At 37.7% G+C, this 27,429-nt stretch overlaps 1 protein-coding gene across 1 annotated transcript in view; it reads right to left on the reverse strand.

The window, feature by feature from the left end:
• Positions 1 to 2,356: 2,356 nt before the first annotated feature.
• LOC134286104 (uncharacterized) overlaps positions 2,357 to 27,429 on the reverse strand; it is a 39,118-nt gene continuing 14,045 nt past the window's right edge. Inside the window, exons 3-5 of the mRNA XM_062847674.1 lie at positions 2,966 to 3,235; positions 2,624 to 2,725; positions 2,357 to 2,554 (exon numbers count right to left, since the gene is read on the reverse strand). Of these exons, the coding sequence (XP_062703658.1) occupies positions 2,357 to 2,554; positions 2,624 to 2,725; positions 2,966 to 3,235 (570 nt within the window). The remainder of the gene's footprint in view (positions 2,555 to 2,623; positions 2,726 to 2,965; positions 3,236 to 27,429) is intronic.

A 27,429-nucleotide genomic window follows, 5' to 3' on the forward strand; every position in this document is an offset into this window, starting at 1 on the left:
GCTTGACCCGTAGAAGCATGAGGTAGGAACTTATGAGGACCAGAGCTACAGGGGATGGCCAAAATGTTTGAAGTAGTCAACTTTTTTCCTCTCACAAAAAAGTTCAACATGCTGTAATTTTCAAAAAGTGCATCAAAAATTCTCATCATTGGTACAAATTTGATCTTGATTGCTTGATCTTTCACGAAGTTAGAACCGTTCTCGTAAAACACTATTTTTAGATAACTATTTTTTTTAATAGTCATATCTCGGAAACTAGTGAACCGAATTGAATGAATTTTTTATCGTTTATCAACTGCTAAAACGGATGAGAATAAATCAAGTTGTAAGTCTGCTTTCGGTGGTAGTACATAGTGCAACACCGCTCAAATCTCTAAGGAGAGGAATAATTCAAAGAAAATGAAATTACTTCTGCCAAAGGTGGTGGAAACTGAAATTTCATTTTTTGCTGCATTCATGCCTCCTCTGTACTAATCCTGGCCCTAGCACCCAAAGTCGCACATACACACACTCTGGTCGTCTGCTCAGATGAGCGAAGACTGCACTACTGGAACCACATCAGCCTAGACCTGTGCGCCGCCGCGCCACGCCGCCACCGCCGACATTTTTTGTCCCACGCCGACGCCGATCAAAGTATCGGCGGCGCGCCATACGCCGCTGTTTGTCACGCCGCTGATTTTCATTTTTCGCGCCGATGATCAGTGCACAAACAAAACTAAGTTTACATCAAGTTGAGATAAAAAAAATCTCACGATCATTATCACAAGAGTTTGATTACAATAAATGATTTCTCAACTCTTAGGACACACATTCACATCTCTCCAGAAGTTTCTTCAGAGATTTTTTCAGATAGATTCAGTGGTGCCTCCAAGAGATCCTTCAGGATGATTTTTTTTTTCAGAAGTTCTCTCAGAAATCTCGATTATAGTACCTTCAGAAATTCTTTCAGGAGAATTCAGGGATGCCTCTTAGAGATACATCAAAGATTCGTCCAGAATATTCTGTAAGGATTCTCATGGGAGGTCCTTCACAGATTAGTATGAAAGTTCCTTCATGGATCCCTTCAGAAGTTCCATAAGGAATTCCTACAGGAGTTTCTTTAGGAACTAGTCCAGGAGTTTTCTTAGAGATTCCAGGGGATCTTCCAGAAATGTTTGAAATTTGTTCAAGAATCCCTCTAGAAATTCCTTCGGGGATTCCTCTTGGAATACATTGGGGATGCCTCAAGAAAATTTTTCAGAGTTTCTTTCAGGACTTTGTTTCAAGAATTGCTCTAGAAGTTCCTTCAGTGATCTCTCAGGAATTTCCCAGTGATTCTCTTCAGGGATTTCCCTAATAGCTCCAGGAGGATTGAGGGATGCCTCCACGTGTTCATTGGGAATTCCTTCAGAAGTTCCCTAAGCTATTTCAACGGGAGTTCGTTCAGGTATCCTTCCAGAAGTCCCATTAAAGATTCATAAATGCCACCTGAAGAAAAATTCCGTGAGTAGTTTCTTCAGAAATTCCTGCAGGAGGTCTTTAGAAATTAGTTCCTGCAGAGATTCCTTCTGAACTATCTTTAACAATTCCAACAGGAGTTCTTTCCAAGAATTCCATCAGAGATTCTCCCAGGTGTTTCAGGAATTCTTGCAGATGCTTCTTCAGAGATTCCTCCAGATTTTTTTTAGGGATTCCTACGAAGTTCCTTCAGAAACCTCTACACAAGTTCTACAGAGAAATTTATACAAAGATCCAGGGATTACCCCAGAAGTTTATAGAGGGACTAGCTGTCCCCGGCAAACTTTGTCTTGCCTACTGCGTTTTTTGACGTTTTAAGTTTCCATCCAAGACCAAGTCCCCGGTCACAAAACGTATGTAAGATCGATTTTTAAAAACTCTCAATTTTTCCATGTTTTTTGCCTCATAAACCTTCCTTGGGTGAAAACTAACAGAACAAAACTAAGACGATTAGAATCGGACCTTCCGTTCGCAAGTTATGCGTGGTCCCGCGTATGCCACTGCATTTATATATAAAAAATGCTCTGAGCTATCAGAGTTTATAAAAAAAAACAATTTTATTTCACTTAATTGATAGATTACAATAAATATCACTCACTTCACACTCGGAACTAACTCAAAACTTCTACCGCTAAACCTTTTATTATCTAAACCTATCGACTCAGCAAAACGGTCCCGGCCAAAGTCTGCGTCGATGTCTTCCGATCCGTCGTCGTCCACGTTGGTTGGGCGCGCGTTGCCACCTCGATTGGATAATTGGCTAGGTCATCACTTCCACGTTGCATCGATCGATGGGCCGATCGATGGTGTCTTCTGATTGGCTGGCATGTGGGCAAGTCTGTTCCTAACGCCTCCCCCCTCAAGTATCAAGCGTCCTCGTTTGATGTTTCAGGAGCTCGAATCTTGGCTCTGGGATGAGTTTCAGCCGCTTCTTCTCAGGATCCTTTCCTTCTGTTTGGGTATTGGAACCACCGGTTGCTTCTACTTCTCCTAGATTCTTTGCTCTAAGTAGCAGAGCGTCGACGTGGTTCTCCTTGGTATCCTTGTTGTGGGTTTTCTTGTAAAGAAAAGCAATGACGAAACAAAGAAATGTTAAAACCAGGAGGGCTAGGCCTCCAAATGTTACCCTCTTGTGTGTGCTGTTAAGAGAAAGTTGAATCTCGCTGAGTTCTTCCAAGTTTTGAATTCGCAGCATGAAGTTTTCCTCTTCGTTGTACGTGTAGTTTGCCTTCTGAAGAGGTTTGCTGTAAATTGGGATCAAGTAGTTTTCTTGGCTTATGACATCAATTTTACCGGAGAATGTGAAATTGCGTGCTCTGATTGTGCAATTCCCGATCTCTATTATAGTTGGTTCGGTAATTATTCTTGAATCCCCGCATGAATCATTCACCTCGATGTTTTCCGCAGTGTCAATAAGGATTACGCCGTCTATGACCTCTTTGACTTGGAATCTTTGTTTTGTACTTACGAGTGGGCACTTTGGTGTTTGATGTGTTAAGATATTGTAGATGCACTCGTCTTCAATAAGCTTGTTACCTTCGCAAATATCGCATTTTGTCGTTTGAGCGTAGATCAGATTGCCGTGTTTTGCCACCAGGTTTATGTCGGTTTCTATCCTCGAATCGTTGACCTTTAACGTGTGAAGCTCCAGCAGGTCGTAGTGGTGTTCGTCTAGTACTGGGGTCTTCACGAGTACCATCGCTTGTCCGCCGCTGATACCGATAGTTGCTGAGCAATACTGAAAGATTTCGTCAAAATAGTTAAGGGGGATGTTTTGCTTCCTAAGTTTTCCTGCGATAGCCTGCTTGTCATGTAACGAAAGAATATTCTTGTTTATGAGGCCTAATCTGGAGAACTCGATTTGTTCTTCTATGGATTCCAATATATGAATTATTTTGTCTGCATTCCAAATGAGATTAATGAACTCTAAGTCGGATCTAAGGTTTTGTACTGTGTTAAATTCTCTAGAGATTGTCGTACTAATTTTCCTTAATGAATCTGTAATGTTATTAAGTTTGCTTTTGTAAAGCTCGTTAATTTGGATTTGCTTGATTTGGTTTTGTACTAACTTATTCTCCTGATCCTGCAATATTCCTAATCCTTCGTGTATGATCTCCAGATCCTCGTTATCGGGATTACCCGCAATAAATTTAATTGCTGTTCCAAGGACATTCATCAGTGCTCTCTTTGTTCTACGTGGGATTAAACTAGAAAGTTTCTCCTTAGCTATCGTTAACTTCTCCTGAAGGGTTTGCTCTAAATGTTCAACGGTTTTATATGAGTGTGTGATCTTTTCTATGTATTTGATGTTATCTTCAAGGGATACCAGATTAATCTTATGTAGCGTCCTTTCATATCCTGTTTTTATCCGTACTGTTTTTATTTTTATGGCGACCATGCCATTATTGTTCGATATTTCCTTGTATGTGGTCGCATTTACCAGGTGGATGAGAATTAGTCTGGAAAGGAATATTTTTTTATTTGTTTAATGTTTTATAATGTTATGGTTTTTAAGATTTTATGTTTTTATTTTTTAATCCGGTTTTTGTGTATTTTAATGTCGTTACTGTCTATGTATGTAAGCTCATTATTAGTTTTAACTGTTGAAATTTTATACGGGTCTTGATCTTTATTTAGTCTTTGACCGTTTTTAATAAATAGTTTATCATTTTGGTTTAGAGGTTTGGGGCTTTCATTATCCGAAAACTTTTTCTCGTGATTTATTTTTCTCTTATTAAGCTCGACTTTGACGGCCGATTGAATTTTATGAAAATGTTCTGCTATTTCTTCTTGGTTGGTAGAATTAGATGAATTGAAAACTACTTCCCGTGGTTTTTGATTAATTGCAGAATGAAAAGTATTATTATAAATGTCCACCAAAACGTTCATTATTTCATTAATGCTTAGATCTTTGAATTTTGAATGAAGAGTCCGATAGAGTTCTATCAATGTAGAATGAAATCTCTCTACGATTCCATTAGAGCAAGAATTACTCGCGTGGTGGATCTCGATGTTTAAATTGTTAAGAAAACCGATAAAATCGATGGATTTAAAGGAAGGTTCTTGATCACAAACTATAGTTTTCGGTCTACCGAATTGCCTGATGTGTTCTGTAATTGCGTGCTTCATATCGACTATGGTCCTCGTTTGAAGCGCAATAATGTTTGCGAATTTTGAAAATGAGTCAACTATAGTAAGCCATTTTTGTCCCTTCATGAAAAATACATCAATATGGATTCTATCGAAAACAGTGTCGCCAAAAGTACTTTTTTGTATTAGTTGTGGGGGCTTGCGATCGTATTTACTACGTTTGCAAGTGTCACAAGCGTTTATAAAAATTTTGAGCTTTCTGTCGAGCTCTGGAAAAAAGTATTTTTGGAGAATCTGTCGTTTATTTTCTTTCAATCCTCGATGACCATACTCGTGGGTCTTTGCGATTAAATCATCCTGGTCGTTGCCCCATCTGACGTCTTCTAAAAGTGTCTCTGAAATGAAAACTTTGAATATTCTATTAGCAGAGAAATGATTTTTGTAAGTTTCCTGTATAAGTTGTAAGAGAGAAACAGGGGCTTTGATACAATTGATTCCTTTGGGATTTAGGCATCTTTTGAATACGTTTACTATGTCGACTTCGGTATATTCTGGTTGAGTTATGAGGTATCTGTTATATTTTGGGAAAACAGCTTCGTACGAATCGATGGTAATGTTGTCTATTCTGAATATTAACTGGGTTTTAAAGAAATTTATTGGCCTTTCTGTGCAATTAATGAAATAATCATCGCTAGTATCAGCAGAATGAATAGTCTCCAAATCCTCATCGTCATCATCTGTATTAACATTTAATTCGTCCTTTGCTTGTATCCTCGATAAAGCGTCCGCTACGACATTTTGCTTTCCGGGTTTATAGACGATCTCGTAGTCGAATTCGCTCAACTCCAACTTCCATCTAACGATTTTATCGTTAGAGTTAGTTAGTGAATAAATCAAAGGTTTATGGTCTGTTACAAGTTTAAATCTTCGACCATATAGATAGGATTTAAAATGTTTCACTGCCCAAACTATCGCTAAGAGTTCTTTCTCCGTGGTGCTATATCTTTCTTCTGTTACATTTAGCGTTCTTGATGCGAATGCTACTGGCCGATCTTTGCCTGGTGTACCTTGAGAAAGTACCGCTCCAATGGCGTAATCGCTCGCATCGGTCGTTAAAATAAACTCTTTTTCATAATCTGGGTAGATGAGTATCGGATCTCTTACGAGTATCTCCTTACATTTTTTGAAACATTCCTCCATTTCTGGAGTGATTTCAAATTCAACGTCTTTTCGGAGTAATTTTGTTAAAGGTTTCACTAGTTTAGCGAAATCTTTGATAAATCTCCTATAGTAGCCTAAGGTTCCAAGAAACTGTCTGATTTCTTTAACATTCTTAGGTACTGGCCATGCCCTTATAATTTTGATCTTGTCTTCATTTGGTAACACTCCGTCTTTGGTGACAGTGTGACCTAAAAATTGTACTTCATTTCTAAAGAATTCGCACTTATCAAGCTGAATCTTTAGTCCGGCTTCCTTTAACCGTTTCATAATCAAGTCAAGATGCATTTGATGTTCCTGTAGAGAAGTGGAAAATATAATAATATCGTCCATATAGACGAAACAGCAGACTCCGATTAAATCTCTGAGCATACAATCCATTACGCGTTGGAATGTTGCCGGAGCGTTCTTTAGTCCGAAAGGCATTCTGGTGAATTCGTATTTGCCTGAATTCACAGAAAATGCGGTTTTTTCAGTGTCTTCTTCGTCCAGTTGTATCTGATGGAAACCAGATACCAGATCAATTGTGGAAAAATAACGGGCTCTACCTAATTTGTCCAATATATCGGTTATATCGGGTATTGGGTATTTATCATTAATGGTTTTTTCGTTTAGTTTTCTGTAATCGATAACCAATCGAAATTTCTTTTTCCCGGAGGCGTCTGCCTTTTTCGGTACAACCCATACAGGTGCAGTGTATGGAGAAATTGATTCTTTGATTATACCATCGTTCAACATTTTTTTCACTTGTTTTTGAATTTCCTGTTCAAAAATTTGTGGATATCTGTAAGATTTTACGTGGATCGGCAAATTATCGGTAGTTCTAATTTTGTGTTTTATTTTGTGCGTAAACGTAAGTTTTTCGTTTTCGTCGTAAAGAATTTCTAGGTTTTTACGGATTACCTGTTCGAGAGCTTTTTTCTCTTCGTCGTTCATATGCTCATTCCTAAGGCGGTAATCGACATGCTTCTGAGAAAACTCGATGTTCGGTTTCTCTGCAATTTCACATTTATCCGGCCTGATATCAATTTGGTTCATATTTATCTCAAGAGGTATTTTTGAATGGTTTTGAATTGCTACCGTCGCCTTTCCATTTAAACTTCTGTAGATTCCCGGTAAAATTGAAAATTTACCGAAATTCCTTTCATCTGTGATTGTAAAATCTCCATCCTTTGAAGTTTTTAAAGTCAAATATTGAAATTTTTGTTCTGTTGTATTGATCTTTAGGTCGTTGAGGAATTTTTGTTTCAATTTAAATTCCTTTCTTCCGACTTTCAAGGTGTTTTTTGAAATATTCAGTTGAGCCTTTAGGTCTCTCAAGGATTCATATCCAATCAGACCATCGAAAAATTCATGGAATTTAAAAACGTAAAACTTCAGTTTCTTTTTAATCTGGAATGGATCAAATGAAACCGAATGTGTAATTTCATGAGCCCCTTTAATATTTGCCACCTTTACGCCTTTAACGACGTCGCAGTACTCTAGATTTACGCGGTCAGCAGAAATGTAATTCTTATTCGCGCCAGTGTCGATTAAGAATTTCAACTCGCCTTTAGTGGTGACGAAGGTAATGTACGGCAGAAAGTTGTTGTTATTTATTTGTTTGGATCGTCGCTTAGACCCTGGAGAAAATTTAGCTCCTCGCCAATGAAGTAATCGTCCTCATCGGATTCCAAAGTGGTGTCGACGACCGGTGGGGTATCAAATTCTGGTTCGTCTGACTCTGGTTTACTGTCGTCACTTTTGCCGTTAGTATGTGCGTTGATTTGCATTTTTGAACGGGACGTTCTCATTGAGACGTCGTTGTCGATCAGCTGTTTTGATGTATGATTTTTAAATTGTCCAGAGTGACTGGAGGCTTGGTTGCTATTTGGATTATTAGATTGTGGTTTATTATATTGATTCGGATAGCCTGAAGGGCGTTTGGAAAAATGTTGTGGGGTATTAGGTTTTTGTTCCATTTTCTGTCTATAAGCAGCGTTGGAATACTGCATGGTTATGTTATAGGCTTCTTCCAAAGATTCGGGCCGATAACTTCTGACGTGCATGGATAACTTTTCCCCTAGACCGTCAATGAATCTCGTGAGAGTCATGAGGCCGATTAATTTATTTATCGCTTTCGTACTGGATTTATAGTCTTCCATTACCGAAGCGGTTGATTTAATTGCCGTATCTATGCTTTTGATTGTGTTATAGTATTCCGTTATCGTTTTGTTCCCCTGGCTGATGTAAAATAATGATTGGAAATGTGAGGCCAGATCTCTTCTGTCCCCGTAAGCATTCAATAACACATCTTTTATGTCCTCCCAAGTGTTTGGGTTACCCGCTGCTATTAGGATTTCCTTTGCATTGCCGATAATTTTGGATTTGATTGCACGAATTATCTGGGAATACGTAGGAGTATTTTTATGTTTTTCAAAAAAATTTAACGTGTCTTCCACGTCCTCAAGCCATGCTTGGGTTTCTTTTTTGTTGCCACTAAATGGGCTTAAAATTTTTATTGGATCAGGCGTTTGGTATGCCAAAAATGGATCCTCTGCTTTCGTTTGCAATCTCGCTATGGTGTCGAATAGCGATTGCTGGTTGTCCGTAAGCTGTTGAATGTGAGCGATAAGCTCCTCTTTCGTAAGCTCGTTGGCCATTGTTATGTTTCTATTCACGTTGAATAGCACGGCTCGTTTAGATTTCGCGTGTGTGTTAATTTTTGTAGTGGGTAATGAGATTTGAGCTCGATATTCGCTCTCGCTGCAAATATGATTTCAATACACCTTGTGAGCAGTTGATTGCTCAAATAGAGAACACTAGAGCAGAAATTATTTGAGTTCGATATTCGCTCTTACTTCAAACAAATTCCGTTAATGCACTTTTTTTTCTTAATGCACATCAAAATAAAAATTATTTGGGTTCAATATTCGCTCTCCCCACAAATAGAATTTTCACTAATGCACTTTTTGTTTCACTTTGTAATAGTAGTAGTTAAATTGGTACTTACAAGATGATTCGTTTCATCAGGGAGTCCGAGTTAAGTTGGGATACGGGTTCCAAATGGCGGGAACAATCCTCCTATAGCCTCGAATCCTGGATATCCGCTCCACGATAGCTAATGCTGGACTACAGGTGCCCTCGGTTGTGCGTAGAACTGCTCCTCTTTAGAAACTTGATGAATGTGATAAACGATGTCCGCTCGGCTAACACTTCACTAAATTTCACCACTTGACTACAAGACTGCGCCAAAAATGCTCTGAGCTATCAGAGTTTATAAAAAAAAAACAATTTTATTTCACTTAATTGATAGATTACAATAAATATCACTCACTTCACACTCGGAACTAACTCAAAACTTCTACCGCTAAACCTTTTATTATCTAAACCTATCGACTCAGCAAAACGGTCCCGGCCAAAGTCTGCGTCGATGTCTTCCGATCCGTCGTCGTCCACGTTGGTTGGGCGCGCGTTGCCACCTCGATTGGATAATTGGCTAGGTCATCACTTCCACGTTGCATCGATCGATGGGCCGATCGATGGTGTCTTCTGATTGGCTGGCATGTGGGCAAGTCTGTTCCTAACGTATATATATATATATAGATAGATAGATAGATTCCCATATAAGAGTTCTTTCCAAGATTCCTTCAGAATATTTTTTGTAGATTGCTCAAGAAGTTCCTTCGGAAATTCTTCCAGAAGTTCTTCCAGAGATCTCTTGTGGGGTTCTTTCAGATTATAGATTGAGATTGAGATTTTTCCAGGAAGACTCACGGATGTCTCCAGGAGTTACATCATTTCTCCAGAAGCACATTCAAGAAGTCCTACAGGAGTTGCTTCAGGGTTTCTTGTAGGAGCTTTTTCAAGTATTCCCTAAGGATTAAATTCAGGCATATCTTCAGGATATTCTTGGGGGATCTTTCATGGAGTTTTTTTCAATAATTCCTCAAGAATTTCCTTCTGGAATTCTTTAGAGAATACCTCCTGCAAATCCTTCTTACCGGAATTCCTTCAAAAATTCACAAGAGACGAATCAGCCAAGGGCTGAAAGTCTCTATAAAAAAGACTAATCAATCAATCAATTGATCATTCCCCTGGAATCCCTGCAGGGATTTCTCCTGTAATTTCTTTGGGGATTCTTCCTAGAAATTTTTCAGAGGTTCCCCTGGACTTCTTTCAGGAATTCCTCCGGAGATTCTTCTTAGATTTTCTTTCGAGGTTTTCTCCTAGACTTCCTTCTAGGATTCCTCCTGAAATTGTTTCGGGGATTACTACTAATATTCCTTCGAATTTCTTTGGTAATTCCTATTAGAATTTTTCAGAAATTCCTCCTAGATTCCTCATGGAATTCCTCCAGGGATTTCTCCTGCACTTCATTTAGGGATTCCTCTTGGACTCTCTTCGGGGATTCCTCCTAGAATTCATTCTGGAATGTCTCCTGGAATTTCTTTGGGAATTTCTCATGGAATTCTTTCGGGTATTCCTCCTGAACATCCTTCATAAATTTCTCCTGATCTTATTTCGGGGCTTTCTCAAGATATTTTAAAGTGAATCTCTCTTGAAATTTTTTCGGGGTTTCCTCCTGGAATTTCTTTGATAATTTATCTTAGAAATCCTTCGGCTCGGAGATTCCTGTTGGATTTGCTTCAGGGATTCCTCATGACATTCTTTCAGGAGTCCTCCTGGAACTCCTTTGGGGTTTCCTTCTGGAAGTGCTTCATAGATTTCTCATAGAATTCCTTCGGGGATTCCTCCTGGAATTCGTTCGGAGATTTTTCCTGGACTTCCTGTGGGGATTCCTCTTGAAAATCCTTCGAGTATTCCGCTTGGAAATCTTTCGGAGATTACTCCCAGAATTCCTTCAGGGGTCCCCTCTGGGATTCCTGCAGATATTTCTCCTGTAAATGTTTCGGGGATTTCTCCTGGAATTCCTTAAGGAATTCTTCCAGGAATTCCGTCGGGTATTTCTGCTGGACTTCTTTCGGGGATTCCTCCTGAACTTTCTTTGAGGATTGCTCCTAAACGTTTTTCCAGAATTCCTCTTAAAATTTCTTCGGCGATTCCTCCTAACACTCCGTCGGGGATTCCTCCTGAAATTTCTACGGGAATTACTCTTCGAATTTCTTCGAGGATTCTTCCTGGAATTATTTCGGATTTTGCTCTTGGAATTTCTGCGGGAAATCCTCCTAGAATTATTTCAGGGGTTTCTCATGGAGTTCCTACGAGGACTTCTCCTGGATATTTTTCGTTGGTCCCTTCTAGAAACACTTAGATGATTTCTTCTCGAATTTCTTTAGAAAAAAACCTGGAATTTCTTTGGGGATTCCTCCTGGACTCCCTTTATTAAATTCTCCTGGGATTTTTTCGGGGATTCCTGTTGATGTTTCGTCGTGGATTCCTCTTGGAATACCTTCGGGGTTTCCTCCTGGGATTCCTTTGGTTATTCCTCTTAGATCTTCTTCGGATTTTCTTCATGAAATTCCTTCAAAAATTCCTCATGGAATTACTCCAGGATTCTTAATGGAATTCCTTCGGAATTTCCTTCTTGAATGTTTTCGGTGATTTTCCTAGAATTCCTTCGGAAATTTCTCCTGATATTCGAAGATTCTTCCTAGAGTTTCTTCGAGGATTCCATCTTGAATCCATCATGAATTATTCTTTGGGGATTCCTCTCAGAATTCCATCGGGGTTTCCTCTTTGAGGAATCCGCTTGTGATTTCTTCGGAGATTCCTCCCGCAATTCCTTCGGAGGTGCCCTCTGGGATTTCTCCTGTAATTTCTTCGAGGATTCCTTCTAGACTTCCTTCGAAGATTCCTTCTTAAATTTCCTCCTGATATTTTGTCGAGGATTTGCGGAATTTCCTCATAAAATTTCATTGGTGATTTCTCTTCGAATTCTGAAATTCCTTTGGGAGTCCTCCTTGAACTCCTGCAGGGTTTCCTCCTGGAATTCCTTCGGTGATTTTTATCGGGGATTTCTCTTGGAATTTCTTCGAGGATTCCTGCTGGAGTAATTTCGGGGATTCCTCTTATTGCTTTTCGGGGGTTTCTCTTGAGGGGTTCTTAATTCGAGCATTTTTCCTGAAATTCCTTCGGAGATTTCTCCTGATATTTCGTCGGGGATTCCTTCTGGATTTCCTTCGGAATTCCCTCTTGGGATTCCTTTGGTAAAACTTCTTCAATTTTCTTCGGAGATTCTCCTATAGTTCCTCCGGGGATCTCTTACGGAATTTCTCCGGGGGTTCCTCTTAGAATTCCTCTAGGGATTCTTCCTAGAATTACTTCGGAGTTTCCTGCTGGAATATCTTATGGGATTTCTCATAGAATTCTTACGAAAATTCCTCTTAGTATTCCCTCAGGAATATCTCCTGGAATTCCTTTAGAGATTCCTTCTCGACAGTTTTTGTTGATTCGTCCTAGAAATTCTTTGGGGATTCCTTCTGGAATATCTTTAGAAATTCCCGCTGGCATTCCATCGGGGTTTTCTCCTGGAATTCCTTTGTAAACTCCAGCTGTAATTCGCTTGGGATTCCTGTTTGAATTCATTTGAGGAATCTTCCTGGAATTTCTTTCGAAGTTTCATCCTGGATTTTCTTCTGAAATACCTCGAAAACTTTAATGAGGGATTTCTTCAGAATTTTCTGCATGGATTTCTAAAAGAGATTCTTGAACCGCCTGAGACACCTGCAGAAGTTTCTTCAGGGTTTCATACAGCAGCTCCTGCAGAGATACGTCCACCATTTTAATCATGGATTCATTAATCATGAGTTCCTAAAATTCCTCCCTGAAAACACTCGGAGATTCCTTAGTGAAAATAGTGTTACTTAATTATCAAGTTTGATAGCTTCTGAAGGTTTTGAGAAAACAAAATAAGAAACTGTAGTAAAATCAAAATTTTATTGCCCTTCGTTTGCAATGGAATAACGCAACATGCATTACACTGAGGATACCGGTAATGTCTCAATATTCCATTCATGATTGTACGACATTTCCCCGAAAACCAGTTCCCCGAATGAAGTTTCCCCGAAAGTTATTTCCCCGAAAAACGATTCCCCGAACGAACCGTTTCCCCGAATGTACCGTTTCCCCGAATGTACCGTTTCCCCGAATGTACCGTTACCCCGAATGTACCGTTTCCCCGAAATATTTATAATACTATTTTTAGTACTGGTTTCTAATCATTTTCTTGATTAACTCCATTGTCTGAACTAGTCATTAAAACGAAGTAGCGGAAAGTTAGCCTGAGTACAAAGTGTGCCGATGTATAGTCTTCAGAAAGATATCAAGATCATGGAATTTTACATCTCATTGATATTGTGCATTCTCTCTTACCATGAATTCTTCGAGATATAGGGTAAAAAATATAATTTGGACATGTATATAATTTGGACATGCACTGTGAAATATGTCTTGTTCCGGAGAGCTAATAAAAGTAGATACTTCTGAATATCGATTATTGGATCAAACAGACCCTATTCTGATGACTTACGTTGAAAATACGCTTAACAATTAAGAATTTACTTCAAAATTATCGAAAATGTAAAATATTTCACTAAAACCCCTCAAATGCACAGGTATGCAGGACGACATACACTTCACAGTCACATACAATATTCACCTCAGAACCGTTGAATTGATAATTGTAAGAAATTTAAAAGCCTTATTGCAATGAAAACTATTCAATTAAGAAGCATTGGGCAGCCAATCTCTTAACATTAATCTAGAACGCCTGAAATAGGTGATGTCCAAAATACATTACAAATTTTCTACTGTAAATATATTTTGGTCATCTTACGAACTACATGGGGATGCTATGTGATTGCATACTTGGAGGCGTATTATGTGGTTCTGCCGATATTTCCTCGATTTTAACAAAAACTGTAATAGTTATCAAAATAGATGCCTGTTAAGCGGAGACATTTGATTATTTACAAGAAAATATTTGTTAATGTATGCTACTTTCATGATAAAGCAGTATTCATTGCTGAACATGGTGATAATTGCCCTGTCCAAATTATATATACCTGAGGGTGTCCAAAACATATATTCGGTGTCCAAAATGCAATTCTAACAGGTGATTGGAAATTGTGATTTTCTCAGCATTAAATGCGTTCGTTAAGCTGTTTATCACCAGGAACGCAAAGTACAGGCATATTATAAGCGTAATAGTAACTTTACAAAATAATCAAATCCTTTCTAAGGAAGCTATGGGACGATTTTTCTAACATTGTCCTCAGCCTGTCCAAAATACATGAATTACCCTAATGTTCTTCATGATGCTTCAATGAGGTTTGCTTTTTTTTAATATGGGTCGTTCTTTTCTGTTGTACTGATTGAAAATGACATGGCACTCAACTAAGAATACGCTCATCAAAATTTTCCCTTCTTTAATTCATAGGCTGTTCTTTCTATTTATTTTTGAATTTTCAATCGATGAAACGCATAATACCTTTAAAACGAGTCATCGTGATTGTGATAGTAATCTGCTAAAGTTCATTGTCATTGTAAAACACATGATCCAGATGACTTCAACTTTAAGTCTTAAAGTATTCTTGCAAGCGAAGGAAATGAGCATAATTTGAATGTGTTATTAACAGGCTCTAAAACAAAAGTATGTAATGTAATTCAATTTGTTTGACAAACAGATTTGAAGCTAAGCACTCTTCAGTTTTTTTTTTGTAAATCAATGGATCAATCATAATCGAAGTAGCATTTGGAATTGACATTTCTACAGAAAATACTAGTAGTTAGACCGACGGCAATATTTTGAAAGAACAGTATATGATGAAAGAAGGGGGAATCTTTGATGAAGATTTCTACTATTCTTCATTACACCAACAAAGCTAGCCATGAAAATGTTTGATAATTCTCAGGTCATTTTCACAGACCACATACGTGCACGAAAAAGACGGATCATATATTCTACTTTATCGATCATGTTGCCCTCCTTTTCATGCTCATGTTAAATCTGTCAAAATGATCTCAGGTTCGTTGGTGTAATAAAGAATAATGCCTATAGATACAGTAGATGTATGAGAAATTACATCGCTAATGGCGTTGTAGACAATAAATTAATTAATTTTATTACATATCTCAGGTGTATTTATCCTTTATTTTTACATACACATGTTGTTGTGGATGTTTTGTTTTGGCTCGTCGAGTCAAGTACAAGACACTGAAGACGGCCTTACAGTTGAGGTCGAAATACGTATCTGTCAAAGGATGCAAATTCTTAGTGGAATTCAAAGGAACCGTACTTAACCCGATTTTCTTTTATTTACAGATATTCCCCTAACAAGCCCAGGTTAATCATAACTATAAAATTGGTTTGACACGGCTGCGAACGGTCGCGTGGTTTGACAGAGGTGTTAGGTCCGCGTGTTTTTTTTTTTTTTCGTTTGAAACGGCGGATGAAAATTTGATTCCGCTGTAGGTACTACGCCTTCCGGCATAGATTTGAGTATGTTTACCGTAGTTTTGGTGGAATCAGCTCGCGTGTGAAGATAAAATTGTCAATGAAATTGACGAGAATATGTGAATTATTCAGTGATAACATTCTCTTCTACCCTCGGATATCGGTGGTCAAAGAGATGAGTTTGGAGTGGAACTGTGTAGAATGCCGTCGCAATCGGTAGTCCTATCACGTCACAGTTACGGTTGAGTTATAATGAAACATGTTTAATAGGTATGCATATGGGTGCAAAAAGACTAATTCAAAGAAGATCACAACGGAAAACAGAGTTTTGTGAAGAAAAAATAATAGTAATAAAGTGCATTTCTGGCTCATGGTCCAGCGATGTTCAGTGATGATGCGCGACGGAGGTGAAAGCAAATGCATGACAGCACCACGTTGGGCTTGTTTCGAGCTGCGATTGAAGGATGAACTTTTGAGAAAGCTTCAAAAATGTTGGATTTGATTATCGGTTGAATCGGGTGAGATCTTTCTGATTTTATTTATTGAAGTACTTATAAAATTTTGTTAATTAAACTGGACCATGTCATTGGGAGAGATCAGTAGTGTTTCTCGTTTCAGAGAGCGAGTTTAGGCGCTTAAGCCTAGGCATTAGGGCCAGGACACGGACCAAATACCTGTGTTCCATCCCAGGATTCCAAGGACCAAGGGGCGACATTAACCTTCTTAGCAACGTCACCCCCACCGATTTTTCACGTAGTTAGCTTTCTATACAAAACTGAGCGGTTGGTACGAGATGTCCCCGTTTAATGGTTTTATTGTATAATCAATAACGCTGCACAGTAGGCCTGGCCGCTTTAATACTTGTAATGCATTTTCGATGATGTACTGCAAGCATTAATAATGACAAGAAAAATGGTAGAAGTAGTCGATTCTATCATTTTCCAGGATTCTTTCAATGAATGGCTGTGTATGTGTAGACTAGACTAGACTAGACTAGACTATAAAATTGGTTTGACACTTTTAGGACCGGTACTGACGCTGTGAGGGAGTGGCAAACTAGATGTTGGTCACACGAACGCTCGTGACATTGACATTCTGTGGCTAGTTATTCTACTATAGATACCTACTAGAACAGTCGGTCACAAAAAAAATATTAAATATAGCAGCAATTAAATTACTGATGACTGATTGAGCAGTTTAACTTGAAAGAACAGTCTATGTTTGAAAGAAGGAAAATTTTATTAAATGAATGGTTATCAATCTAGCCAAAAAGAATCTGCTGGATCTTTAGGCAGAAGTATGTCAGGCCGAAGTACGTTAGACTGCAATCATTAGGCCGAAAGTATCATTACGCCGGACGAGCATAATTACGATTGAGTTGAAAGCCAAGAAAAAAAACCAGTTCGATCATATACGGGGCTGAAATTTTTCAACAGGCCTTTTTGATAGCGATATATATTTTGCTTTTTTTCATTTTCTCTGTTTTTCTGTCATTGTTATTTTCCGATCAGAAACACGGGAGCGAAATGAAATAGGTACTCACACTCGCACGCAGCGAGCTGAAAGCGAAAACTGACAGGGCTAAATTTCAATTCAATTTTCGGTAGTTGAGTGTTTTTACCCGTGGTAGCGTATAGGGCACTCACTCTCACAAGCCACCGCTTGAGACGAGTGGCCTGTCAGCATGAGTAGTGTGTGGATGATTGGGAAATGACCTAGTTGGGACGCTCATGGATGGAGCTCTCGGCCTCTGTCAGTTCTCACATCGAGGAACTGAAAACAACCGCCGCAGTCATTCATGTTCGGCTGAAAAACAGGCACTGAGACTGATATTTAGCAGGCCCAATACTCAAAAGAATAGTCGACTTCTCAAAGAAGGGTAATCTGTCATGGGACAGTCAGTGGTTTGATAAATTACTACCGTCAATAAGCTATGCAATATTACAACTAAAAACGACTGTTATAAAAAGAAGCGAAATTTGATGATGGAATGTTGGCAGAGTGTTCACTTAATTGATCATCAATACTTCAGTAACAGTATCACATCAACATTAAGAAATCATCTATGTGAGAAAAGGGAAAAGGATAAAAGAATATTGTGAAATCATGGAAGTATATCCCAGTATCCATAGAATTCCCTAGATTCGAGGAATGTTAAACACTCAAGGGACTCAAACATCTTCTAGGCCTTCGAAAACAAATTTTAACATCGTTTATGAAGTAAATTAAGAAGACGGCCTACTGACCCATTCTACCCTATGAACTTCAGCTTCGCAACCCATTCGGCTTAACGTACTTCGGTCTGACGTACTTTGGCTAAGCGTACTCCGTCCTAAATACCGGATGCCCCTAGTTGTGCATTGGGTCAATGTTAAATGGCATATGCAATAATCTTTTCGGGGAAACGGTACATTCGGGGAAACATTTTTCGGGGAAATGATACATTCGGGAAAAAAAACTTTCGGGGAAACTTCATTCGGGGAGCTGGTTTTCGGGGAAATGTACAACCTCCATTCATATTATAAATATTTGTCTGCTCCATAAACAAATATAGGGCACTGCACTGTTTTGATTTCGTATGGGATTTTGACGTTTCTTGGCCTTGTTGTTTATAAAATTTCTGTAAGAGTGAAAGAGAAGGATAGAACTTCATGCAGTGCCCTATAGTATTAAGGCCGTCAAAAATTTCAAAAATGTAAACAACGTAAAAACCAAAAATCATTTCGGATCTGTTATGCCCATATGTGACGCCTGATTTTTCCAAATAAAAGAATAAGTTAAAAAAGCCTAATCACTGGTGGCAGTGCGGAGCCGAACAGAAATAAAAAAGGTATTAATTCTAATGTAACAGTTTATGTCATCAATGGTCATGAAAAAGCCCATAGAACGTAATGACAACTTTTTTGCTTTGCCAATGTTGAAATTATGGTCAAATTTTGGTCACGCCGATTCACGCCGCCGCCGCCGCCGCCGAAAGCTGCTACCGGCGTGACGCCGATGACGCCGCCGCCGCCGGCCAAAAATGACCCTCACGCCGCCGCCGCGCAAAATATAGTCGGCGCACAGGTCTACATCAGCCTCCACTAAACGGCAGCAGGAGCAGCAGCAGAAAAATCAAAAGCCAGAAAATCAGATATGAAAAGAGCAAGTGAAAAAGAAAATTGGACTGAAAGTTGTAGCCAGCGCCCAGTTTGGGGGGATGGTGGCAGCAAAATATAATCTGAAAAGACCGAAATCAGATTACGGATGATGTTGGGGTCCTGTCTTGGTTGCATTCAGCTTTGCCCTTCTACTACTCGGTGCAGGTTGACGCGTTCATCGGGAAATTATTTTCCCTGACTGTCATAATGCTATGATAATTGCATGGCAGAGTTCGCGAATCAACTTTGACACGCCTTCTACCGAGTTTAAGTAATAGAAGTCAGTTTACTGAATGTAGATTTTACGCGCATGATGCCTTTGCGAGAAATCAAAACAGTGTTAAATGAAATTCGTGGTACTTCAAGCAAGGGAAAACCTTCCTATCAATTTTCTCCGCAATCGAGTCAGTAAGTAGTGTTACCCAACTAACAATTTTGCTGTATAAAAGTTTAGGAGAGCTTTCTTTCACAAGCGCTTTCTCCATTAGCTATTACGCAGCTACCTTTGTTAGTAGGGTAAACATGATTCACTGTTATGTTCTTAAAAAAAACCCAAAACACTAACAACAGACGAATACAGAGTGAATAGATTTCTATTTGAATATAATTTTAGAAATAGAAAAACTGTTTAAGGTACTCTTAATATCTACCTGAGATAGGCTCAATCAAACAATGAGCCGAAACGTTCAATGCTATAGATAAAGCCGGCTAAAATAATATTCTGAAAGAAAAAAAAACTAACCAAGAAGCAAAGAAACATAAAAGAGACATTAAAAAACTTCATAAAAAATCGAATACGATTGATTTAATATGTATGTTTTGTATGTATCTTATTGTCCCAAAAAATGCAACTTTGTTTTGTCAGTAATGAACAGATCAGATAAACAATCCAATATAGAAACTTCTATTCCATTCTTCCTCCAAGTTCTTTGTGCCTGAAAACAATGACAAAGTTATCTTGAATCTCTTCGACATCTCTCGTGAGATGTGATTCAATGACATCAGTATGCGCGCTTGCATATCAGACTTTCCTCTACCACGGCTTCCGTCAATATCATCCCCATAAAGACCTAATTAAACTTCTGTAAACTCATCAGGAGATAAAATCGAGTAGACTAATCTCGTTAAAAAATCACACAAATCGTGAGAGTAAAGTGGCAACAGCAGCAGAGGCCACTCCTTCCCATCCGCATTCCGCATCCCTTGAATGCCAAAGATCTAGCCTCGGACGAGCACGCTGCTCTGGCAACCAACGACAAACTTTCGTCTCTAAAAGAGTCCACAGTTCTTCCGCTTTCTCCAACAACGCCAGCCAGCACGATGCAAAACAAAATCGGCGACAATTTCAACTTCCATTCTTCTTCAACCATAACAATTGCCGTGTCCTTTCAGCAGTTTCAATTTTCCATTCTGAATAAAAGATGTATTTCTAACGCCTTGCAGGCCACCGGCCACCTCCTTCCCATAGCAGCAGCAGCAGCAGCTGCCTTAATCTTTGACTTGATTTCTGTTTCGAGCACAGGCCGCTGCCCGTCGTCGTCGCCTCCGGCAGGCAGCCTGCTACTCTGGCCAATCTGCTTGCCATGCACACTAAACGGAAACTTCCAAAAATTGGAAAAGTTTCCTCCCGAGTCAGATAATAAAATAAAGCTGTTTCCTCCCCGGCCCGGCTGGTATAGTGTGCGAGCTTTCAACACTCGATATTTCACTGCCGTTCGTTGTCATTTCCGCGCACCGAGTGGGTGCCAGTCAGCAGCGAAAGTACCCCTACAAGAGGGTTTTCTAGTTCTTAATTATTTAGCTGGTTATTCAATCAGCAAAGTTGGTCATGGCTGACTGCCGTCCGTGGTGGTGTGACTTTCGATGTATCGATGGAAGAAGTTCGACTTTCAACTATGGAACATACTTAATGAGTTGGCTATAAACTTTCCAAGTTGGGCTAGGTTGTTATCGAACAATAAGTTCATCAATTCATAATCTAGAACATCTAGGTATAAAGGTTGAAATAAGTCACTAAGTTTTCGCCAAATAACGGTTCACAGCCGGAAAGTCTCACACAAGACGTATGATGCTGCCCAATGCTCAATAAACACTGTAGGGCAATGGTTCCCAAACTTGTCGGAGCAATCACCCCCTTGAAGCTGTTGAAAAATATTTTCGCCCCCCTAAGTTTGCATTTTTTGAAATAAGTTTCAAAATTTTGGAATTGTATAAAAATCTACAAATTCTGTCTATTCCGTAGGTTACTGGAACAAAGTTTTCTTATTTTCACTGTATTTTTTGATATTTTGAAAATGTTTTGACGCGCCAACAAATTTTATTACATTTTCATTTAACTTCCAGTCTATAATTTATAAAACAGAATAGTGACTAAACAACTTTATATTATATTTATATTTTTGGAAAATTTTAAGAAAATGTAACTCAATTTAATTATTTTCAAATATCGAAGAAAGAAGATTGAAAGTAGGGATTCAGCCTTGAAAGTCGTCTTGGTTTTGCTGACAAAATCTTCAAAAGTTCGGCAAAGATTGAAACTTTACCGAAAATTAGATGATCTGTAATAAATATGCCAAAAACAAAACAAAAACCTTTCAAGTAGAGTGGCAAATATCAGCAATTTTACTAAATATGTAGGCGTAAAATGTCATCTTGATTATCAACTCTCGAATAGCGAGAAATTTGTAAATTCAAACTTGAACAAAATCATAAGGTTCCGAATTTTGTTTAAAATTCTAGCACAAAATCTCAGAATACATGAAGCTTGAAAAACTCTGGTAAAATCAAAATACTTTCATAGTTTTCCTATATACTGAAATATATGAAAGCATTAAGAAAAAAAAATCGCGTTTTGAATTCACACCTGAGACAAATCAAAGGCAGACAAGTTTCGTATTTCTTAATACATAAAGAATCATTTTGTTGCAAATTTCCATAATTACTTCATTTTCAAAAAAAAAAAAAAATAGATAACAAAAGTGTAACATGCTTTCTCATTAAATAAATGTTAAAATTTCAAACATGTATTAAGTATTAAGTGCATTAAGTAGATTTATTATTTCAAATCAGATTTTGTTTAATAGTTCGCAATTTTCAACCGTGGCTGTGTTTCCAAAAAAAACAAAAATTGCTATTTTAGAAGAGAACTGAAGAGCTTCCACTGAATGGCTGATGACTCAAAAAAAGAACATGATCAAATTCTCCGAAAAAATTGGACTTTGGTTAAGATTTGATTTTCAAAGTGGGAATCATTTGGGAATCACTGCTGTAGGGGAACAAATTCCAAAATGCCAAAGTGGGGTAACATGGCCCAACTCATTAAATCATTCCCGATTGTGATTTGATCATTACTATAGGTGTATAGTGCCAAGATACACTCCCGTTCAAAAGTTTGGGGTCACCCCCTCAAAAACATGTCATTTTTTTGGCCCATATCTCCGCCAATTTGCGTCCGATTTCAAAACCCTAGGTTTCATTCAAAAGAAATAAGTCAAAGAAACTTTGAACATGATTTAAAAGAAACTTTTTCAAAAAATTTTGTATGTTAACTTAATCCAAAGTTGCCAAATTTTCTAAAAAATTAAAATAAACTTTCGGCAGTGTCGCTGGAAGTTGAGTCTACCAAATTTTAAGATGAGAGCGGTAATATGACCTATTTTCTATTAGCTTTCAACTGCTTTTTACAGAACTTAGCTAAAAAATCTAGAAAAAAAGTAATTAAGTAAATTAATCCTTGATGTCATCGACCAAAAGTTTGGGGTCACCCCTCAAAATGCTGTATCGGCCAAAAGTTTGGGGTCACTATCGTAAAACATTGAAAAGTGATTTGATGATATCTTTGTCATCTTTCATTCAATTTTAATTCTTCTTGGCTTATTTGAAACAAAATGAATGATACTTACTGCATAGACATTGAACCACACATATTTGTTGAAATTTACATACTTAAACTTAACGTAAAGTTGCCTCATTTTTTGACGCGTGATAAAATGTTTAGCACATTACAAAACATTTTTATATACAAAAATCGTTAAATACGTTAAGTTGAAGACATCAAACGTAAATTTAGTTAATTATCGTTGAAATGAGCCAAAAATAATTAAAATTGAACTATAGATGACGAAGATATCACCAAATCACTTTTCCATGTTTTACGAAAGTGACCCCAAACTTTTGACCGATACATCATATTGAGGGGTAACCCCAAACTTTTAGTCGATGACATCAAGGATTAATTTACTTAATAACTTTTTTTCTAGATTTTTTAGCTAAGTTCTGTAAAAAGCAGTTGAAAGCTAATAGAAAATGGGCCATATTACTGCTCTCATCTTAAAATTTGGTAGACCCAACTTCCAGCGACACTGCCGTAAGTTTACATTCATTTTTTAGAAAATTTGGCAACTTTAGATTAAGTTAACATACAAATTTTTTTGAAAAAGTTTCTTTTAAATCATGTGCAAAGATTCTTTGACTTATTATCTTTTGAAAGAAACCTAGGGTTTTGAAATCGGACGCAAATTGGCGGAGATATGGGCCTAAAAAAATTACATGTTTTTGAGGGGGTGACCCCAAACTTTTGAACGGGATTGTATATGTATTTGCATAAAATATCTTTCTAGAAGCCAGGCAGGAAAACCCACGGAAAATCATTTGATATTTAAATGATAATTGTCAACTTCCGGTTTCTCTTGCATGCAATTTATTATCAGCTATGTGACTCCATGTGATTGAGAAACACATGGAGGCGCATGGTTGTTAATGCTGTCCATGTTTGGGGTCTCTCAAATATGACGACCATCGTTAAGGGGGAATAATGATGGACGTAATTTTGTAATGTTTTCATAAAGTGGCATCATACCCCATGACAGATGGCCTTTTTGCACTACTTCCGTTCTACGAACCTACTTTTAAAATCGCTAAAAATCGATGAAAATGCATTAGTTACGAGAATAGTTCTACTGAAATACCCAGCAAATATATTTTAATTGCTGTTCCAACTTTGAATGCCTAACAAATGAATCTATTTATCGTTGAAAACTATAAAAATATGAAAAAAATTACATCTTTCCCCATCTAACCCTATGTCAAATTTCCCGAAATGATCCTGGAACTCCTGGATGCTGGATTCCGAAATGAACGAAGACATTCACAGCGTAGTCTTGTATACATACATAATACATAGTAATACATAATCAATTATCACTTCGGGTCTGATATGTGGAGCCAATACAGGTCGGACTCGATTATCTGGAGTCGGGTTCTGATGTTTCTCAAACATATATCTGGGGAACGGAATGCTCTATAAAGCTGATATTTTGTCTAACCAACTTTGATCAATAATCTGTCGAAATTTCAGCTTCTTACAGCATTCAGATTGCGAGATATAATTTTGGAAAGCGCCAGAATCCGATTCTGGATAATCAAGTCAGACTAGTTTATGCATTCCACTATATTTGTGCTTATTCTGCGCGGCGTGTTACGTGACAAAAGCCGAGTCGCACGTGTCCTCCAATTCCCGTGTAGGCAAATGCGGTAACAAGAGTCGATGTAAGTGAACACTAAAGAATTCTCACCGTATTCCCACAGTCGGCTTGCATTTATCGACAAATGTACCACACGGGTGAAGCATTCACGGGATATTTTTCGCTAGAAAGAGTTGAGATCGTGCATACGTACCGTGATTTCGGATGAAATTGATCATTTCCCACAAATTTTGACTTCTAATTTTCGATTAGTACCAATATGATCAAACTCAATGTTTTAAAAGAAGTAGGGTACCGAGCCGCACTTGGGCAGTGACTGGAATTTTGAGCAATTTCTCACTATAACTCATTCAATTCAAAACCAATTGATATGAAATTATGTACACGGCCAGATACTATACATATCTCACTGTGTTCCAAAATTTGTGTCATTTGGTTAAAAATTGACTGAGTTATAGCAGAAAAGTTACCAAAATAGAAGCTCTGTCGAGATTGTTCCACTTCTCTTAGAAGATGAACTCCATCACTTAACGATGTTGAAACTTCTACTGTAAATCATTTCAATGCAGGGTTCCCACACTTTTTCAACTTGCGACCCACTTTTGATTTTAATAGAATTTGGCGACCCACCAACATGAAAATTTATAAAATAAGTCATTTTTTTGCAAATTTGGACCACTTTTTTAAATAAATACAGAGGGTGGCCAAAATGTATGAGATAGGCAACATTTTTATTTCTCTCACAAAAAAGTTCAACATGCTGTAACTTTTCATAAGGTGAATAAAAAAAATCTCAAATGTTGACTGTTTGTCAACCTACTATATGTGCATCATTGATACAAATTTGAGCTTGATTGGTTAAGCTTTCGTGAAGCTAGAACCGTTTCCGTGAAATACTATTTTTCAGACAGCTTTTTCTGAACTGTCATATCTCTGAAACCAGTGACCCGAATTGAATAAAATTTTGAACGTTTATCAACAATACATTAGTGCTTCACAAGTTATTTTAACATAAAAAGCATTATAAACATTTAAAAAAGTTATCATGGATTGACACTTTTTGGATTATTCTCGAAAAAATGTATTTTTTACATCAATGACATTAAATTTTAGTTTTGATATCCATTTTCTACTTCTGTTCTCAAGATATCTCTAATAAGATATATTAGAGCCTAATTGGATTGAAGGAAGAACACATTTACTAATTTTTGTGTCTTAATTTAAATATAACTTATTTCCTCTATGTGGATGAAAATGTCAAACCGGTATAACTTTATTCTTCGTGAGAAAATATTAAATTTTATAATGTCGCATAAAGTATCAATATATTGTTGATGAATCTTCAAAATTTCATTTGGACCGGTTTACTGGTTTCAGAGATATGACAGTTCAAAAATTGATTACATAAAAAATAGTGTTTTACGAGAATGGTTCTGGCTTCGCGAAAGATTTACCAATCGAGCACAAATTTGTACCAATGATGCACATATAATAGGTTGACAAACAATCAAAATTTGAGAATTTTTGAGAGTTAAAAAAAGTTGCCTATCCCAAACATTTTGGCGACCTCCTGTACATTTTATCACTCTGATAGGTTCCACAACCTAACATTACGTAGCCCTTAAACTTTAAAAAAAATTTTATTAAGTTAGTTTATATTGCTCTTTTAGTTTTTTGAAAATGTCCAAGAAAGGTTAAGGAGCCCAAATTTGCAGCACCAGTTAAATTTTAGTCTTAAAAATTTGAGACGAGATTCCAAGTTCCTAATATATTTAACCAGTCTGGCTCCAGATATAGTGGTAATTTTATATTTCTGCAGAACATTTAAATCTACTTTAACCCTCGAGCAGTTGCGTCTTTAACTGCCTACAGTGACGCCGCGCTCACGTTATGTACCACATGCGTTGGAGACGAACCAGCCTTGGGCTGAAAGTCTCGATAATAAAGACATAAAAAAAAAAAAAATACCACATGCGTGCATTTTTCATGGTGCGTGTACTCAGTACACTATGCGACCGCTCCCGGGTTAAAATTAAATATCAGTTGAAAATGCTATAGATATTCACAGCGTTGGGTGAACATCAAATAGTTTTAGAATTATAGCACTGCTGGATGGTCAGATGAGCCATACTCACTTGTTTTATTTCCTATTGAAACCACATTTAAGTTTTCCCGTTAAAGTTCAGATTATCGTCATTCATCTGAATTTCACAGAAGTTAAGCTTTACTTATGGTCGGTACAGGTGAGATTTTTTGTCAAAGTTTGGTAATATTTTTGGTGATTTTTGGTATTTCTAAATTTTTAGGTATTTTAATTGCTGATACTGGCGTGTAAGTCTAACAGAAAATGCTCACGGCAAGCAACAACTTGAACTCATTTTTTTTTTTTTTTTCAGAACGCAAGTAATATCTCAAATTTTACCCTAATCTTAAAATTTCTGGTTGAAAGCTCAAAGTTTTAGAATCGATCTCAGAACACATACAGTAATTTCAATATTCAATACACTCCAGACAAGACTTATAATAACAAAATTTTGAATAGAATTAAGAAGAAACCGAAATGGATTTTTCAAGGGAATATTTGAAAATAAGAAAATGGCTAGCAATAACATTCGACATAAGTTAATAAAGACTTCGCGACGCACCAAAAATCAGCTACTGGTGGGTCACGACCCATTGTTTGGGAAACGCTGTTTTAATGTGTTTAATAACATTTTGAATTAAAAAGCATTTATTCTACTTGCGGGGTGAAAGTAGACTGACTGATTACAGTGTAGTGCTTTTGCAGAGCTGAAAATAGTTTTTCCAAATAAATTCAACATCCAAGAATTCTAAAAGATAAGCAAAACTTTCACAAGTTTTCCCAATATTTAATTACACTAGTTTACAGTGTTTATGGACACAGTAAGCTGATGTTCATTTTCAGTGTAAAACCTTGCCCTAAATTTGGAAACATAACGGAAAACAATAATAGGAGCGGTTTTTTGCCTTTCTAAAAAAGTAGATTTTTGTTCTGTTGTTAAGCAAAGCTGTTCCTTACTGTAACTCGCTAACATCTATAATATTTAAAATGTACGTTGAGAACGAATATTTGAAAAGACTATTGAAAAAATATGGCACGATAAAGGCTGGGTATGCTGCACAATTCAGATCCCATTTTGATCCACTAGCCTCTGCCCAGCAACTCCTATCCCTACCTCCACGCGGTACCGGCCGAAAACTATGAGCAACCTTAGGGAAGATCGGGTAACCAACCCCGGTGGGAACTTTGGTCGTAGGCTGACAGGGAAGGGGGGGTTTGCTTCGGCAAACCTGAGCGTCTGTTCTCCAGGAGGATCGGCTCACAACAGCGTCTGATCCCCATGTTAGGGGCGGCTGATCTACGTCCGAGTTTTTTTTTTTTTTTTAAACACACATGTTATAATAGAGTTACGACAGCGCAAGTTTTGGTTATATAGAAGTTTATTTGACGTAATTTTAACATTGTGTTTAAATAACGTAAAATAAACTTCTATACAACCAAAACTTGCGCTGCCGTAACTTTAATATAACATGTGTATTGCTTGGGATGCGGGTGCTCCCAATGAAGTTGAGAGATCGGCAG

This window comes from Aedes albopictus, chromosome 2, assembly GCF_035046485.1.
Source record: "Aedes albopictus strain Foshan chromosome 2, AalbF5, whole genome shotgun sequence".
NCBI lineage: Eukaryota > Metazoa > Arthropoda > Insecta > Diptera > Culicidae > Aedes > Aedes albopictus.